This window comes from Dermacentor albipictus, chromosome 1, assembly GCF_038994185.2.
Source record: "Dermacentor albipictus isolate Rhodes 1998 colony chromosome 1, USDA_Dalb.pri_finalv2, whole genome shotgun sequence".
Classification (NCBI taxonomy): domain Eukaryota; kingdom Metazoa; phylum Arthropoda; class Arachnida; order Ixodida; family Ixodidae; genus Dermacentor; species Dermacentor albipictus.
The window spans coordinates 185993408-186013239 of record NC_091821.1 but is presented as its reverse complement, the minus strand read 5'-3'; the positions used below and the strand labels follow the sequence as shown (position 1 = coordinate 186013239).

The 19832-nt window shown below is 42.8% G+C and overlaps 1 protein-coding gene across 4 annotated transcripts in view; it reads left to right on the top strand.

The window, feature by feature from the left end:
• Jarid2 (Jumonji, AT rich interactive domain 2) overlaps positions 1–19832 on the top strand; it is a 101817-nt gene that overhangs the window by 50514 nt on the left and 31471 nt on the right. For all 4 annotated transcript variants that reach the window (XM_065456364.2, XM_065456363.2, XM_065456361.2 and 1 more), the window contains 4 exons: positions 6325–6395; positions 6476–6590; positions 9840–9948; positions 18487–18669. In XM_065456364.2, the coding sequence (XP_065312436.1) occupies positions 6325–6395; positions 6476–6590; positions 9840–9948; positions 18487–18669 (478 nt within the window). The remainder of the gene's footprint in view (positions 1–6324; positions 6396–6475; positions 6591–9839; positions 9949–18486; positions 18670–19832) is intronic.

Genomic DNA, 19832 nt, shown 5'->3' with positions numbered 1-19832 from the left:
GCCTGTGACCCAGGCTTTCTTGTTGTGCCGGTAGATAAGCTCATCCCTTGGCGGCAGCCATGCATATTTAAAGCAGCGAGGCTTCTCACTCTTTCCAACTACGAGTAGCGGCAGCTTGTGTTTACAGCACATGTTCGCGCCGAACAGAACAGTAATTCTTTCCTTGCCCTGCTTTCAACCCTTGACCGCAGTGTCTTTCACTGCGAGCGTTTTTGTGGGCAGCATCTTGTAAAAAAGGGCTGCCTCGTCAAAGCTGTGCACGTCGCCTACACCGTACACACTAAGCAACGGAGCCAATGTGCGTTTCTTCCAGTCGTCGACGACACTCTCGTTTGCGCTGCCGCTCTCGCCACAGATGGCTACGAAAGTCAAATTATTGCGCTCTTTAAAACGGCTCAACCCTGCATTGCTACACTTGACCTCTTCATGCCCAAGTTGTCGAGCCAACTCGTTGGCCTTCTCCTCACAGTATCATTCCATTGACGGGAAGGTGGGCTGCGTTTGCTTTCTGCAGCCAGCGAAGTAAAGCTGATTCCACATCTTTGTACGTGGGAGCCCGTACTAGCAACAGCTTTGAAGAATATGTCTTGCTGTAGGCCTCCAGTACCCTTCGACGTGTTCTTCAATATTGTTGACAACGTCAAGAGGGGCACTCTGTGCCTTTCAGCCAACTTGGTCTTGGAACACGTGTTCTTACCTGCTTCTTGGATCAAGCAGAACTTCTGCTGCAGTGTTAAAGTCTTATACTTTGGCATCTTTGCTCTCTGGCACTTCTGCACAGTTCAGAAAGAAAAAGAAGAACACCACGCTAACTGCAACACCCCTAACCACAGCACACAAAGAAACTGTGCAGACCGGCGTTGCATGCGCACATGTCACCGCGGAGAGAGAATGGACAAGCGGCAGCCAGTGGAAGTGGCACGGAACACACACTGGCGCTGCAACCGCTGCGACTGCGAGGAGCGTGCAGCGTGGGGGACAAGAGCACGTGAGAAAAACCAGTATGCCCACTACGTTGCAGTGAAGCACGTCTTCTCCTCTGCAGGCGCGCGTTTCGGCAATGCGCAGGCAGTGCGGTGGACTGATTTTGTGCTAGCAGTACTACGGGTCGGGCGCTTCGTGTATAAATAATCGAGATTGCTATGTGGCGTCGCCTCGCAGCTCCGAATGGCCGTCGTTTCGTCAGGTTTGCGGTGAAATGGGGATCGAGATGTGCCGCATAGCACCCCAAATCGTCGTATTAACCGGGTTGACCTAGGCCGCCGGTTCGAATTATCCGGCCAAACTTACATTGGAAAATAAGGGACCACAGAAAACCTTCGTATTATGTGATTTTGAATTAACCGAGTTCAAATTAACAAGGTTTTACTGTACTTCACTACACAACTTAATTGCACAACTTCTGAAAGGCTAGACAAGAAGGTGCTAGTCAAAGGTCACTTACTTTATTTTGTGCTTTTATATCCTTCAAAATTGAAGGGGTGAAAACTAGGTGCAATTTCTTTTATGCAGTCATTAATTTGGAAGAATTTGAAAATTTTTTCAACCTGTTGTTCCAGAATTTTTTGGGGGGGTATTTCTACAAATGTTAACAATAATAAGCAACCTTTTGCTCGGCTCAATGCACTTAATTTTCACAGATTACAAAACATTACAAGAAAGGAGCATTCCTAACTTGAATTTTTTTTCTTCTAACTTCACTCACGTGCATAGTGACTCATAAGTAATTTTATCAACTTCCAACAGTTGGTTAAGGGAGCCTTTTTTAAATGTATCCAGAATACTAGTTGCTGATATATTAATATACCTTACTTGTTTCTTCCTTTTCTTTTTTTCTTCTGTATAGTAGATGTATCATTCTATTTTGACGTCCCGTTTGGTGCCATATATTTTCGCCTTTTTTTAAGGTTTCCAGGATACTTAGTTGCTAATATACCAATATACCTTACTTTTTTTCTTCTTTTCTTTTTTATTTTTGTAGACTAGTAGACGTGTCATTCTATTATGCTGTCCCATTTGGTGCCATATATTTTAGCAACTCTTTAGCTTTTATTTATATCACAGCACTTTTACGTTGCAAAGACAAAATGACTATGGCTTGATAGTTGTTCTTTTTTTTCGGTTATTGTTTGGTGCTACTAAATATTCATCTCCAGCCTAACATTGACAGGCTGATTGAACTGCGATATCAAAACTGCAATGTTCTGAAGTTGTTGCCTCCACTTAAGAGCGACAGAACATCGCTCACTGAAGCTGCACTTGGGAGATCTTATCAGTGCTATTGTGTAACTTTGCCTGTTGATAATGATGTTTTCTAGGAAGTGTCCTTGCAGGCGGAAATTTGTTGCAAGCAAATTTTGTTAAAATAGCATAGGCAGCTAAAACAGTGAGGAATGGCGTCTTGTCCTTAAACAAACCAAAGCACCATACATTTAGGGTTGGCCCTCCATTAGTTTGGGACATGTTCAACTTTTAATTTGGACCTTGCATAGTTCTAATTTTGCATTTCTTCTCAGGGTTGAAATACCTAAGTCAGTTGTATATATATTCCGGAGGAAATTGTATCATTTCTAAGGGGCAGGCTCCATCCATTACTTCAATATATGAGCACTGTTTATGTATCAAATGTATTTTTCGTTCTTTTTCTTTTTTGACAATATATTAGCAAGGATTCAGCCTGTGCTCATACAAGAAGGTGATACCATATAGCTTTGTGCTGATAGAATTAACATCTTAGTCAGGCACTACATTACTGTAAAAGTACCATTACCTTGGTTCTTTTTTAATGTTATGTTCTAAAGCACAAAAGGTTCTGAAATCTGAAATCTGATTTCAGAAAAACATATACTCAACCACAAGCTGCGCCATTAGGACATTTTCACTGTTTTATTGTTTGTTCTTTAACTTGGTCTCTTATTTACGCTTAGAACAATTTTTAGCACTTTCAAGTAACATAGGCTGATGCTCAATATTTACCTTTTTATCTCATTTTAAATCATAAAAGTCAGTGTCTGTCCAGTGATTGGTATGAATTTTCACCCATAGCTGATGAATTTTAGGGGATGCTGTAAAATACAGTGTAGGTATGTATGCTGTAAATGCAGTTTAGCAAGGAGACAATGAAACTAAGAATGTTTTAGCTAATTTTAAATGATTAAAATGAATTTTGATATGGGCCATGTAAAGAGAATGTATTGTAGCCAGAGATTGAATCTCTGATGTAATTTTTATGTGTTTCTGTCATGTCAGTAGAGCTATACGGCAACATAGAGCTTTATAGAGAGCTGTGTAGATGTATAGATATATTTATTGTGATGGTGCAGTAAATTCTCTTGATTGTTTGTCAGTGCCTTCATTCATATTTTTCATCCCACCATTTCGCACTGTTATTAAGATGAAAGCCTTGTATGTCTCATCAGTAAGTCGGCCATAGGTGGGAGTTGAACCCATGACCTTTGTTGTTAATGAATGCAAAGTTATTTAAGGCACATTTAATTAAGATAGAGTTAATTAAGGCACTCGGACCCACGACCTTGGGTGGGAGTCAAACTCTCGACCTTTGTATTAAGGGAGATGACTAAGCAAATTAAGAGGGACGATTAAGCAAAGTAGACTAAGCTAATTAAAGAGGATGTGTATGTCATGTGTCCATGTTTCATGCATCAGCACTTGGGCTTTTGCTTTCAAGTTGTCTTAGGGGTAACATAAAATACCCTGGGATTTTTTTCTTTCTAAGCTATGCAGTGACTTGAATTTATGCTTTTCAAGCTTTACTGAAAACATCATGACATACTATTCACAAATTCCTCTTTTTAAGATGCCTTATGCTCCTTGGCAGATGTTATGTCTGCAAAAAGTTTTACTTGTGAAGTGTGTAATTAAGCAAAAAATCTTTAACCTAATTATGGACTTTAGTGCACATATACCTGTGGAATTGAAAGTGGTGAATGCTGGAGATTTGCCCATTTAGTTAGCTTGCTAAAATTAGCCCTTCTTTTAAAGTAGGCAGCTCAAAGATACTCTACGAATACATTTATTTTCTAAATGCCATTTTCCTGCAAAAAATTCTGTGCGTAGTGTGAGATGTCATTACTGCAGCGCCAAAATTAAACAATGCCTCGTAGTGCACTGCTTCTCTATTTTTGTGGAACCCAACAGCAAATGAGGAGCTGGAGGCATTTTTATGAGCAACCATGTTAGTAGAATTTTTGTGCGCTGCTGTAATCTACCTCATGCTTTCCTCTGTATTCTGTGTAAGCACTGTTAGATGGTAGCGCACTGTGCCCTATTTACTTTTGCTGCGATATCTTTTGGGGCACATGACCAGATGTTTTTGTGATAAAGCCATCATGGCCAGCTACATATCAACCTTCTACCTCGTGCCTTGTGCCTCTTCTGCTTTAGATTGCTTCAGTTTATAATGGTGCCACCACACACGCACACCGAAGCAGGACATACCACAGCGAGTTACGCCGCAAACTAATTGAACTGCACACTGCAGCCAAGCAACAGTAGAGTGCCCAGTGCCAAGAGCAGCACACTGATCAACACACAGAAAAACTTCAGCAACAGCAATGGCCACAGAGTGTCGTGTAGGAAGCAGGTTCACATACAATTGTCCTGTGAACATAGTTAAGCATATGCAAGAAAACAGCCGTGTATCTGTTCTTATGTTTCACATTTGAGCTGAAGCCCATATCTGAACCAGCTTATTGGCTAGGTGCATGCCACTGATTGTCTTTGTAGGGCTCATGGTGGGCCTGCACTAAAAACACACCACATTTCTTTGGTAGTCTAAAATTATATTCTGGGGTTTTACATGCCAAAACTGCGATATTATTATGAGGCCAACCGTACTGGCGGACTCCAGATTAACTTTGACTGTCTGGGGTTCTTTAACGGGCACCCAATGCATGGTACATGGGCATTTTTGCATTTCATCCCCGTCAAAACACACATTACTAGAAGTAGTCCACATGTATAGATAACTAGCATGATGAAGGGAAGTCAGTAGTTCTTGCATAGATAGACTAAAAGCAGGTGAAATAAATTTCTTGTGGTTGAAATTTATTGCTCAGAAAAAAAATCATTGTTGTTATAATTTTAAAGGGACTAACAAAAAATTTTTGGTACCTATTTTTTATTTACTGCAGGGAAAAGCTTACTGGTCAGAGTGTTAAATCATGCAGTGTTGATGCATAAAATGCAGTGGAACATTTTTTATCAGAATTTTTCTATCTGCATTGATAATATAGTTGTTTACTGGAAGCATGCTGGAAAAAGTGATAGGTGAATGCAATAGCGAATATACACTGGCACTGTTGGGAGGCAGACAACGAGTGCGGCTGTGAGAAAGTATTATTTTTCTTTACCAAGCCAATGTTCCTGCGATTCATGTTTTCCGAAGTGTTAAATTATTTCTATAATAATAGCTACATGCTTTTGTGGTTTCCTGTCCAGTGGCTTATGTCATTAACAAGTCAAGGGTGCTTTTGAGCCAAGCCAAGTTCTCTAAAGTGAAACGGCACTTTTACTTGTGGTGTGCAGTTCAGCATGTTGCTGTAGTCGCATGTACATTTTTGATTTCGAAAGCATGCCTTCTCTCGAAGACCTGAACGAGCTGGAACAAAGGATTTTAGCTTGCATGCGTGCTTAGAATTTCGCACACGTACAACAGCTATCATGTACACCACCATGCATTGATAGACGTGAGCGCCGCTGGTTAGCGTAGACGTTTTCATTTGTTATACACGTAGAATGAAGCGTAAAGGCCCTATAATAATATGCAAGCTGCATTTTAAGCAATAAGTATGCTGTGCTTCATAATCTGTGCCATAATAATCTGAACAACTGACTTATGTAATCTCATGTACTACATCTGAAGTACCAAAGCTTCACCGCCAGTTCGCGCCACTTACTGGTTTTTGAGACTCTCTTTACCAATTTAAAATGATAATTCTTGCTTAAATCGCCAACAGCGTGCTCGATTCCATCACTATAAATCATGGTCATTTCATTTAAATCAACGTCTCACAACACATTCTGGCCAGTTGTCAGACCCTTTAAAATACAGTTGTGTAAAAGTTGGCCAGGCACATTTATTGTCAAAAGTTATCTTAGTTGGAGGGGTAGTTAGCAAATCAGTGTGTAATATGTTTCCAAGGTTGGAGTCTCATATATCGAACTTGAAATGGTTGTTGAAACTATCTCAACTATCTCAGTGTCGTTTAAGAAACAGAATATGTGGTTTTGCTTCACAATACGGATGAAAAATGCATAGCATTATTTGGATTTATTGCTTTTGTTTCTCTCCTTCTTCTAAAGGCATCCATGGAACCTGAAGGTGCTCACCAACAACCCAGGAACTGTTTTACGCTGCATGGGACCTGTGTCAGGTGAGATGTTGAATGTGTGAAAAGAAAAAAAAAAAGTCTGACAACATTCAGACGCATTTATACAAAGTGACATGTTGCAGGGGTGACAATTCCAACATTGCACCTTAGTATGCTGTACACAACCGGCTGCTGGTACAGGGACCCTCACTGCTTACCATGGGTTGAGTACCTTCACACTGGTGCAAACAAGATCTGGTAAGTGCTGTATGAGAGCCTTGAGGTCATTGTCTTAACTGTTGTCCTCTTGGTGGAAAGAATCATCACAAGTGGTGTGTGTTGTTAGTGCCAGGTCATCAGTACTGACATAAGTATTGGCATTGGTAATGAGTTTTCCGCCTGCATGCCGAAAATTCTACAGGCATCAATGTATCCCAGCCTATTAGGCTGGTATACAGTGCTGTCTTTGCGCACCAGCTGAACCCACACTTTTTTTATTGGTGGCATGGACTTGCAGGTTTAAAAATCGCATTTAGTTTCTCTCTCTCGCTGTTCCCCTCTGTCTCTCTCTCTCTTGGCATCTGCAGAGGAATCGCCGTGGATGAATATTGTTGTCCAAGTAGGCTTTTTTTTCATCATCATCATCAGCCTATTTTATGTCCACTGCAGGACAAAGGCCTCTCCTTGCGATCTCCAATTACCCCTGTCCTGAGCCAACCAATTCCAACTACCGCCTGTGAATTTCTTAATTACATCGCCCCACGTAGTCTTCTGCTGTCCTTGACTGCGTTTCCCTCCACTTGGCACCCATTCTGTAACCCTAATGGTCCACCGGTTATCTAACCTACACATTACATGACCTGCTCAGTTCCATTTTTTTCTCTTAATGTCAATTAGAATGTCGGCTATACCCGTTTGCTCTCTTATCCGAACCGCTCTCTTTCTGTCGCTTAGCGTTATACCTAGCATTCTTCGTTCCATCGCTCTTTGCACGGTCCTTAACTTGTTTGTCAGTGTTCAAGTTTCTACCCCATATGTCAGCACTGGCAAAATGCACTTATTGTACTCTTTCTTTTTCAATGATAATGGTTAGCTTCCAGTCACGAGCTGACAATGTCTGCCGTATGCGCTCCAACTCATTTTTATTCTGTGAATTGCCTTCTTATGATCAGGGTTCCCTCTGAATAATTGACCTAGGTAAACATACTCCTTCACAGACTGTAGAGGCTGACTGGCGATTCTGAACTCTTGTTCCCTTGTTTGGCTATTGATAATTATCCTTGTCTTCTGCATATTAATCTTCAACCCCACTCCTATACTCTCTGTGTTAAGGTCCTCAATCACTTGTTGCAACTCATCTCCGGTGTTGCTCAAGAGGACATTGTCATCTGCAAACGGAAGGTTGCTGAGATATTCACCGTTGATTCTTACTCCTAAGCCTTTCCAGTTTAATAGCTTGAATACTTCTTCCAAGCACGCAGTGAATAGCATTGGAGAGATTGTGTCTCCTTGTCTGATCCCTTTCATTATAGGTATCTTCCTACTTTTCTGGTGTAGAATCAAGGTAGCTGTAGAACCTCTGTAGATATTTTCCAAGGTATTTACATAAGCGCTCTGTACTCCTAGATTGCGTGATGCCTCTATGACTGCTGGTATCTCTACTGAATCAAATGCCTTTTCTTACTCTATGAAAGCCATATAGCGAGGCTGATTGTACTCTGCGGGTTTCTTGATTACCTGATTGATGACATGGATCTGATCCATTGTAGGGTATCCCTTCCTGAAGCTAGCCTGTTCTCTTGGTTGACTAAAGTCCAGTGTTGCCCTTATTTTATTGGGGAATGTTTTTTATAATTGGGAGTAAGCTAATGGGCCTATAATTTTGCAATTCTTTAACGTCTCCCTTTTTGTGGATTAATATAATGTTTGCATTCTTTCAGTTTTCTGGAACCCTTGCAGTTGATAGACACTTCGTATAGAGAGTTGCCAGTTTTCGAAGCATAATGTCTCCTCCATCTTTGATTAAATCGACTGTTATTCTATCTTCTCCTGCCGCTCTTCCCCGTTTCATGTCTTGCAAGGCCCTTCTGGCCTCATCGCTAGTTATAGGAGGAGTTTCTGTATCCTGTTCATTACTGTTTCGAATGGATATATCCTGAGTCCTCTGGATACTGTACAGGTCAGTATAGAATTCTTCCGCTGCTATTACTATACCTTCGAGATTGCTGATGATATTACCCTGCTTATCTTTCAGTGCATACATTTTGGTTTGTCTTATGCCAAGTCTCCTTCTCACTTATTTCAGGCTGCATCCATTTCTTACAGCTTCTTCAGTCTTTCTCACGTTATAATTTCAAATCACTTTTCGCCTTGTTGATCAGTTTTGACAGCTCCACGAATTCTTTTTGTTGCTGCATAAACAGCATGGTTCCTAAATTTTATTTATTGGTTTATTAAAGTGTGTCTCCTGCTTGAGCTATTCTGTATACCATCTCACAATGAACTTGCAGCATAGCAATGCCATGAGGTGTGGTTCTACTCTGGAAGTAGGCATAGAAGCTTAACTTACACCGATTCCCACAGTGGTCAAATCTGCATGATTTTTCCATTGAAACCATCAGCATTGTCAAGTTTAAAATGTTGGTAAACAATGCTCACATGCATCAGTATTTGCACTAGTATAATGTGTCTTTTTTCTTAGAAATATCCAGCCTCAATACACACCTCGAGTTGCATTCAGGTTCATGACAAGTACTATAATCATATTTTTTCACCTCTCCAGAGAGACCGAAAGTCTCTCCTTGTGTTACATTTCTGGTCAGATTATTTACTTGCAAATAGGGTAATTATTTGTACACATCCATCATCCACGTCAGAGCAGCACAGGTGCAGATTGCTACGTTGCAAACTGGCATCATCTGCACCTTGACTCCTCTGATAGGCTGATGCATTCCGTAGCTTTCACTACACTTCAAGTAGATTGTGATACGGAGTATAAATGAACAATTTTAGATGTGCTAATAATCATATATTATGAAGATTTCTGCACAATTTTAGTTTAACTTGCCCTCAAAGTTGTGTGATTGTTCTATACTGGCATTTGTTATCTTAAGGTTCTTGTTAAAGTCACTGGGAATGAATGCCAGACTAGCATGAAGCACAAATAAAGCTGACTATAGCTCACTGCTTGAAAATCACTTTTGCATCAAGTTTTGGCAACCAAAGGCTCACCTTGAAACAGCCCATTCTGTTGCCGTCAGATGCTTATTTTGTAGCACCATAGGTCAGTATATTTCAATCAAAATTCATCAGTGGATTAAGTGCTCTTAACACTACTCCTTGCAAATGGGACACACTTTGTTGACTCTGTTTTGATTCTGTTGTAGTGTTTAGTTGAGCAATGTTATCACTGCGTTATTTATTGATGTTTAATGGCTCAAGGGCCAGGTATGACCAAAGAGCACCATGCACTGCATTATTGCCTGTATAAATGTTTTCTTCGTGCAGGTACAGTGTTCCTGCACATAGCTCAGACCGGTTTCGTGCAGCGATGAAGGAGATAATGCCACAGGTTTGCAAGGACAGTGTTATCTGGCTGCCTTCAGACTGTGCCATGGTAAGGCTAGCCTTGTAATGGGCAGTTTGTTTAAGTTTATTGGCAGTTATTGTTGCTCTTTTGATCATGTGCAGCAGGCTCTTGTAATATTGAGCTTGCGTATCTCAAAGTATTGATTAGTTTGTTTTTCACACCATTAGGTGAGCTGCCATAGATACCATATGTTCTGCATGTTTTTGTGTGAAAAGTTTTTTCCAGTAGACCCTGGGATACCTTGAAACCTTCGTTGATCAGAAAAGGCTGGTACAGATGGGTAACCCTAGCAATGAATAAAAGATCACTCCTAACACCCATAGAAAAATGAAGTCACAGTTGCAGGAATGGTGATTTTCTTTTTTGTTTTTTTTTATGTGTGTGTGTGTGTGTGCGTGCGTGCGTGCGTGCGTGTGTGTGGAGGGGTGCGTGTGTGTATGTACTGAGTAAGAGGCTAAGCCAGATGAATTCGCAGCATAGTATGTGGGAAGGGAAGAAGTGAAAGGGTAAAGTTTCTTGGGAATTATGGTAATGATAGCCCTACAGTGAAGGTTAGTTGCAGTGCTCCAGCTTTTTACAACATCTGTAGCTCAAGGAGATGAGTGCTGGTTCTCTTGCACTTTTGCTTCAAAAATAAGAGCTCATTGCTGGCAAGTCACTGCATGGAAGGTGCATGTTAAGACCAAGTGTGTTTCTTTATCTGCCCGAATAGATCACTGCATGTAATTATTTCCTAATGGACCTGGGCAGATTTATGCTAAATTAATCCTGTACTTACCCCACCAGCAGCCATTGGCATAACACTATTCTCAACTCTTTTCGCATTTGATCTCTTCCCTCTTCAACCTTCATGCACTCGAACAGTTCTTTCACAGAGCCCAGCTTTTCTGAATAAACCTTGTTTACTCCTCACACACGTGCACGAATGCACTCTATGATATTTCTGAGCAGTCTGTAACATTAGTCAGTAAAACCAAAAATTGCACTGTTGTTCACATGTGCTGCTAGAGGCTGTAAATGTGAATACTAGATTGCGTTGTGAGGCTGCGCAGATATTCACCTTTTTCTCAAATCTCGTGTTCTGTAAGATTTTGTGGTTGACTGTACATAAGCAGTAGACATCTCAATCCACACAGTATTCACAAGCATGCACACATAAGCCTCAGATGGTCTACATTTTCAGTTGAAAGTATGTCATTGCAGTGAAGACTTGTCCATTTTTATTGCCCTTTTGTTCCAAGTTTTAGTGGCGAAGAGCTTTCTATGTACTCAGTTTAGCGAAATATCAGAAACAGATATTTTGCACATCTGTGGAAGGTAAATAAAGGAAGCTTGCATAAAATTAGGACCAGAAGAGACGAAACAAAAATGTACTGTATATTCCAAATAAGCACATAACATTACAAATAGGTACAAGTTTTCAACAACGTATCTCAAAGAATAAAATTTTTTTCCAAGACCCAGCTTAAGTGCCTTACTTTTAGTGCCCAGCTTGGGGCCTGAAACGTCACTGTTTTTATTCTGATGTGAGATTTGTCATAAAGTAAAATTTTCTCTCCATTCGAGGCCACTTATGTGTGTTGTGATTACAATATCCTGCTCCCGTCATGTACATAGTGAAAGTCAAGGTGATCCCATGTAGGTAGCCTGACCAAAGAGCACGGCGTAAGAATATTATGTGAGGTGCCCGTCCCAGCATACCGGTCTTGCGTGCGCTTCAAGCAGTTTCCATAACATGGCAAGCTCATCTTGGGATCATAAACTGTATGCTTGGGACCATCGGCGAACGAGACTCGAACTAGACGCGAACGAGATGTGAATGTCGAACGGCGGAGACCAGGGAGAGCAGCCCCTTCATTGACGTGTGTACGGGAAACTGGCGTTATGCGGACCTGCCCGATCGCTCATTTCCTACTATCGTCTGCTCGTATCAGCCCTCGCTCATGCATGTTTGGTTTGGTTGGTTTGGTCTCGTTCACGCTTGTTTCGATTGTCATAGAAATGGGTGAACAGGTTGACAAAACTATTAATACCGCAAGAAACCGTGCAAAGGCAACACACGTATACCAGCACAACGTGCAGAAATACTCGCAACTGCATGCGACGAACGCGAACGATGATGTGATATCGATGTGGCTACACCCTTTAGAACAAGCTAGTGGCCCCAAACCGTATAGCGCCACCCCTCGGAGGATGGCTGAAACACACGCAAGTTGTCGACCTGCTCTCAGCAAGGTGAAGTGCCGCCGTTCATACACCTCTCATAATATCCTACACCATGCCAAAGAGCCACGAGTCGGGCTTTCGCTTCTTTTTTTTTTTTTTCTCTAATAGCACTCACGTTTTGGGGAAAAGGGCCATCAAAGCCAGTCATTACTTGTAAAATGTCAATATTGCAAGAGTGACAAGTCTAGCAGCAATTTTGACATATCTGTTGATATCCAACATAACATTGGTATTGACATAACATTGGTATCCACTTCGTTTTTTTTCCTTCGAGTTTAAGGAAGGCTCTTGCGGAAAATATATCGAAGGCCAATGTATTTTGCCACTGGCATTTGGTGGGCAGATGTGTTGTGGGTGTTCTTCAACTTTTTGATTCCAGTGTGTGCTCTAAAGTATACAATGAAAAAATGTTTGGCAGATCTTTGTTAGCTTATTGCTTATTGGGATTTTTGTGTGCAAGTAGTATTGGAATTGGGGCCATCTGCGATAAATCACTATGGTCAGGAAAATGAAAAGCCTGGCATAACAGGCGTCTGCAATGATCATAATATACAAATGATAATGCTTGTTTCCTATTTTGTTCTTGTAAAGTTCTTAGCGGCCCAGTGCTCTTTTGGGTGGAGTTACAACTAGTAGATGGTTGTTGATGAGTCTTTGGAAAAAGCACGCAAGAGCAACCAGGTAAAAAGATAATCCTTTACTATTGGAAACAAATTGGTTGAATTCTCAATGAACTAAAGCCATGAAGATGTTCTGTAAGTGGGGAACCTGCCTGAGTGAGCTTCAGGTTGTCTTGGCACTGTCAGCAGTGCGACAGAAATAAAATGCAGGAACCACTACTGGTTGGACTGTGGTTAACTGCAACTTCTTAGCTATTTTCGGCTTGTGCATTGTGGCTGTCTTTTGCAACAAACCCATAAGTAGCACTGAGCTGTGCCTGTAACCTCGCCTGTTACAAGGTGTGCAGATATCTTTGTCAACTTCAGTTACAGAAGCAATTCTTCCTCTTTGTTTCAATTTTGAATTGAACAACTGTTGGAATGCTTGATATGTGCTTGGATTCTGGTGCTTTCCTTGAACTGCATCAAGCTTTTTCATTTAGTTTCTGGTGTCGTCGTATACTCACAAGAATACCGAGCACCATGGGTTTGGGCTTAGCAAACCATAGGGCCACGTCAGCTGCCGCTTGGGACAGGATGTTTGTGAAATGTTTGTGCAGGCAAATAAACCTGTCTTCGTCAACTTAGGGCAATACAATGCTTCTTTCGGCACAGCGCTCAGCGCTCTTTTGGTGCTTAACGCATGCAGCAGTGCGCTAGATTTTACTAGGCGATGGCTAGTGCAACCCTATGGCTCACTAATCCCGAACCCACGTTAATCGATAATCCTGTGAGTAGTATAAGAGACACCACAAGTTTTTTCTTTAATCGAAATTTGTTGAGCATACCCCTACACTGGTGTCACTACTGCTTATATCATGACAGACTGCCATTATAAAAAGTGTCCCGGGCAGTGTGACATGATGAGCTTGTCCATGTTACTACTGCTATTCAGCATTCAGATAAGAAGAGCTAAATGAAAATGTAATCTCATGCTTTAAAAAGGAAGAGGAACTCACAGCTATGCTAAGATTTTTTTCAATGTGGAAAATTGTCGCTTGTGCCATTACAACTAGGGCAAGGACATTTGCCATACTTGCCCACCGAGCACATCATCAGAGTTCAAAAGGCCCACGAATGCACTGTGTGTGATCTCGCCTCATATGAATCATGCTGTCTCCCCCTCTCCTTCTCTCTCTCTTCTTTGCTGAGGTGCCAAGTAAACAATTTGCAATTTTGCTGAAATGTGAACCATTGCATACATTAAATAGTGCTGTATTATACACACTAAACACTTGCTAGGTAGTGCAAAGAAATTGTACATCACTTTTCATCTGAAGTCAAGCTCTGCATAGGGTAAAATTTGGGTGCCGTAGTCTCGGAGTTGGGCATTACATAGAGGGTTGTGCTCTAGGCTACACTGCTGGTGCATCTCAAAACGGGTAGCTGGCCTTCACTACCCTTCACATGGAGGCTAAGCTGGCCCACAGCGTCATCCTAACTTTCTTGGCAAGAGTTGCTAACTTGGTGACCAGTTACAAGGTAGGTCGGGAGGATGGAGAAACTAAGCAGGTTTATTTACATAAAATTAAAGGCAAACTTTTTTAAAAGAAAAAAAATTACTTGTACTGGCAGAAATACAGAGCGCAGTACATGATAACATTGTAGCCCACAGCTACATTGTTATGAAAGCACTTCTACATTGTTCTATCTGAGCACGCTACATCATTCTGGAGGAGCACATGTCTGCATACTGGAAGTGCACACATGCCAGCATGCAAGATGGCTCCTTAAATCCCATCAGTTTTTCCTAAGTCACTTGCTAGGGAAGCAGTTCATGTCCTGATTGGCCTATCTGGTGGTCATGTAGATGTCACAGAACTCTGCCTTTGAGGAGGAGAAGTCCACACAACACACACCCTTTGATGATCGTGGACAGTGGGAAGCAAATACCGCTGACACATTATTCCTGCAGTGACAGGAAGAGGGGAACAACACAAGCCACCAGAAGGAAAGCTCCTCCCGAAAATTCCCTGTCGCTTCTTGATTGGCTTCTTGGGTTGGCATGTAAATTATTGGGTTTTACGTGCCAAAACCACGATCTGATTATCAGGCACGCCGTAGCGAGGGACTCTGAAAGCTTGGACCACCTGGGGTTCTTTAATGTGCACCTAAATCTAATAAGTACACTGGTGCTTTCGTATTTCGCCCCCATCGAAATGCTGCCCCCATGGCGGGATTGAATCCCGCGACCTCGGGCTTAACAGCCCAACATCATAGCCACTAAGCAACCACAGCGGGCTTTATGGGTTGGCATAATGCACTACACTTGGCATTAGTAATTTGCAGCCTCTCAGATGCAGTTGGCTTGGGCAGCTTGCTGAATATGCACGTACCCCTTTTTTGGCAATTAGCCCACACCTTGAATCACACATGCCTCTGAAGATAGCTTAACAGTGATGTCATGGGCAAGTCGCTGGGGTGAACCAGAGGCACGCCTTTTGTAGGAGTGCCGAAATGGTCAGCATCTCAGTTTCCACATTGACTTAGTGGAATATTATTTGATGTTGATACCGCAATGACACCAGCCTCTGCTCTGGCTTTTTGGATATGACAGTAGTGAGCGACACCTTTTGGATATGACAGTAGTGGTGACACCTTTTGGATATGACAGTAGTAAGGTCCAGGACTGCTCCATACAAGGGGAGTCGGCGTCCACACACAGCTTGCAGACTGGTTTGCATACAAGCTTTAGGTTGGCCTGAAGCCCTCGCTAAAAACATGTCACAAGGGGTCATGTCATAATCTCTAGTGCTTCCCTTCGCTCCAATCTGACACCCACAGCTATGGTTGTTATCTACTCATCTCAAGAACCATCTTTTTCTTCTTCCTCTTTTGTACCCCGAGTGTCAGTTAGATCATTGGCTTTGCTTAATTTTTCTCATAGTTCTTGTTTGTCAGTGCCGTGTTTCATCCCTTCTATCCTCTCGTGCCCAAGTTTTACTTTCATGCTGTTCAGTAAGTACCGTATTACACGATTGTAAGTCAACCACCTTTTTTAAATTTGAATATCTGAAGTGTGTGTGTGTGTGTGTGGGGGGGGGGGGGTCGACTTACGATCGAAACCAAAACATGGCGCCGCCAAAAAAGTGAGACCAACAGGAGCTACAACGTAGTTAAAATTTTATGTTTGCTCTATGGCCCTACCCATAGCTTTCTCTATCCTGCATGTTTGTTCGCTTTTCGGAAGGGTTTTTCAACATTTTTGAGAGTTTTACAGTGCACACAACACTCATGAGGGGGTTTCGATAGTTGATGGAAGCGCCGCTGCTCCATTCGCGGCGGCACCCTCAAAATGGCGGCGCTTGCGGGGAGTATCGGTAGTTCATGGAAGAGCAGACACTGCTGGCAGGTTTCTCTTTGCCTGTTGCGCTTAGCTTTCTTTATTGGCCTTGAGCTCCACCACTGGAAAAGCTGGCGCCACCGTCAGCTTGACGTGGCATGAGGGATCACGTGGACACAGCGGCCGCATCGGCTGCTTCGGAACCATCGAAGCAAGCTAAAAACCAAAGTTTGAAGTTGCACCTGCGCCACGGTTCTGATTAAGTGGTGCGGCGTTACTGCCTTGGGTGTCTGCTTGACAACATCTGAAACTACTATAATAGGTAGTGGCTGCCTTTGGAGGCGTGCAGCATGGTGGGTTATTGCTTGGTGCTACAGTGCCGTACATACGCAACAGAGCCCAGTGTCAGCCTTATTCACACATAGCCGCATGGTAAGGAGCTGCGTGAAGCTTGGCTGGCGAAATTTAGAGCCGGTAGACAGCCATCGGCTACAGCTTGCATATGCAGCAAGCACACACGTGAGGAAGATTTCTGCTACGGCGCCGGGACTGCGCGATGTTCAGTGAGTAGCAGAAAACGTGCACTGAGATGCTCGCCTGCGCCTGCACGTGCTGCCCGGCTACTGTCACAACGCTTTATTAGGTCCATGAACTTGTTGATACTAGATTCTGGCAAGTTCACTAGAATGGAAAGGGACCGGTAACAAGCGCATTAAAAAAGGCATGGCATATGGTCATGTTTGTGTTATGAATTAATGCACTAGATTACGAAAAAGAAGCATAGGGAAATCGCATGCTGAGAAAACCGGTAAACATACAGTGTGATGCAGCTTGAGAAATAATATTGAAATGTCCAAGAATTTAGAAGACAAAAAAAGATTGAATCGTTGCGACGGCACATCACAGTCGCCGTAGGCGTCGAAGTCTCTATGACGAAATTATTTTTGAACAGGTGTGATAGTGGTTACGCAACAATGGTTGCTAGTGTACTGTCACATGCTCATATGCTGCGGCTTAAAGCTCACGGCATGGTGCGAAAATGCGCTCACAGCGAAAGTAAAACATTGTGCGCGGACATGCATGCAGATGCGCAGTCGGTCGCCGTGAACCCACGCGATGGCTGCACGCTTTGAGGCTTCGTCTGTTATGTCTATTTGGTTATACAGACCACCTACTATAAGAACATAATTCACAGTTTGCACTCGGCAATCGCCGACCTTTCATGCAAGAAGCCGGTTTGGGAGACTCCATCGCGGCGACCGCGCGTAATGGCGTTCACAGTACGTATTCAGTAAAGAGATAGCGTCTGTAAACGATTCTGTGCTCTCAGTTTGCCCAAGATTATTATATCGACAGTCAAAAGCTTCCCTCGTTTTGAAAGTACCTACATAAATGTCCAGGAGGGCTGCCACGTGGTTTTTTTATTGAGCGCCGTAAGTGAAACCTACGGGGTGTGCGCCGCGTGATCCCTCATACTATGCAAGGGAGGCGCTTCCGACAGATGGTGACTCCGGAACTCCTCGCCGCCAATAGTTTAACGAAAGGCATTGGTTTGACGTGTTCCACTTGACTGCCGGCTACGTGCTACTTCTATGCTTCCTCAGTCGTCATGAGTGCTCCAGGCCCACTAATCATTCGGCACTCGTTCACAGCAGCATTCAAGAGGGCTGCCATCCTTTACGTTGAAGAAACAAATCACTGCGCAGCGGGCCGCAAGTTCGATGTTTCTGAACGGGTGGTGCGAGAGTGGCGACTGCAGCGAAGCGAAATTTTCACCTGTGACGGCAAGTGAAGAATTTCCAACGTGCCGAAGTCTGGACGCTTTCCAGAGCTGTAGGCTAAGCTTCTGGCATACGTCGCTGAAATGCACGATAGGCCCCTGCCAGTGAAGTGCAACATGGTCATGAAACAAGCCCGGATCTTCGCCTTTTAAGGACCTGCTCCGCCGTGAGTACAAGTGGCTGGCGGCAGAAGGGCGTGAAATTACGCCAACCGGACGTGTCAAAAGAGCCTCCCAGACAGCTGTGTACGGTTGGGTGCATTCGGCATAGGCTGCTGTTCTACAAGATGTTGTGGTGCGGTCGTTTGCCAAATGTAAAATTTCGCAGGACAACGACGCGCTGTGGGACCGTAGAAACGATGACGATGGCAGCGCTAGTGAAGATGAGTAGTCCAGTGACCGTGTCAGCTACTAATAAATTTTTGTTATCGAATGCGCCCTCAGGTATGCTCTCTTCTTCTTCTTTCTTTCTTTCTTTTTCTCTTTTTTTCTTTTTTTTCCTGTCGCACAATTTGGGGAGGTCGACTTACAATCGTGTAAATACGGTATGTCCAATGAACTAGCCCAAACCTGCGTCCTGCATCACTGTAGACACATTTTTTTCTTCTTTGCGATAGGTGCCTCCTCCTCAGCTTGTGGAACATGGCTGCCCCTTGAGCCGTTTGGTCCAGGAGAAGGGGCAGTTCGTGGTCATTTTTCCAGGCGCCTTCACCTCCACCATTGCATGTGGCTACTCTGTGTCCGAGTCTGTCTATTTTGCCACCCAAGACTGGTTACTCCAGGCAGCAGAATGCTTCGAGGTGGGTGATGCGGATTGTTCTTTCAGTAACCACTGTACATTGCTAACTTGAATACAGTGATTTTTTTTTCTGCCTTTTTAAGGAAGTGTACATAATTGGTGTCGACATGAGGTCATATTTTTAAAACTTATGGCATTAGATAAGCATGCGTATAACTGTTAGGGGCATTGCATGCTATATTTTGTCAAAGTGTGTGTTGGGAGGGGTTTAACCCGCAAATAACAGCTGTTATGAAAGTGGCACGACAGGCTTTGTCATTTCACTGCATCTTAGCAGTGATTGATGGAGTTACGCTATAAATGCCTTACATCAGGCGACTGAAACTCAAGTCAGGTGTGGGGTCAAAATATTATGATATGGCTCTCTGCAGGCTGCATGACGGCATTTGAGAGGCCGTCTTGTGAAAGCTCAGGCAAGTTATAAAACAAGGAGGAAGGGTGGAATAGTGCAGGTTGGATGCAGTTTGCATTGCACGCAGAGGCTTCATGGGCAGTGTATTTGAGGGCCCTGTATTGAGAATAGATACTTTATGCTGTAATTTTCGGAGTAATGCATGTAAACAACATCACTGAGTATGGGAATGAGCAAGATCTTCCCATGAGCAGTCGTATTGAATGTCAGTGCATTTCTGCTCTATAGCAGTACGTTTTATGCTTTATAATGTAGCAGCAGTATTTGCCAGTAAGTGTGGATGCTGTCTCCTTTTTATTTTGGGGGGCACACTACCCACGTAAGTGAACTTGAACCGCTTCCTGAATAGCAATGAAAATTAGAGCGAATGTTTAGAACAATATTTAAGTCCCGGGACGGGGATTGTAGTGCTAAATTTTGTAGTACAATTTTTTATTAGAGTTAGTAATATTCAAATCTTCTAGTGAGTATGCTTAGTCACAGAAACTATCGTTCCAAAAATGACACCAAAGGCATTATTGTGTCAAATATAATGTTTTCCAGATTGTACAATGGTTAAATGTCATGGTTGTGACTCAAGGTCATTATGTTCACTGTGGTAGTACAGTGAAACCTCGTTAAACCATAGTTGGTCAGAGCTTTGAAAAAGTACGTACTAAACGGTAGTACTGCTTAACCAAAATAGCATGAGATTGCCCGCTTACCTGTCAAAAACAAAACTCAGACAGAATGCGATGAAAGGGCAAAAACAT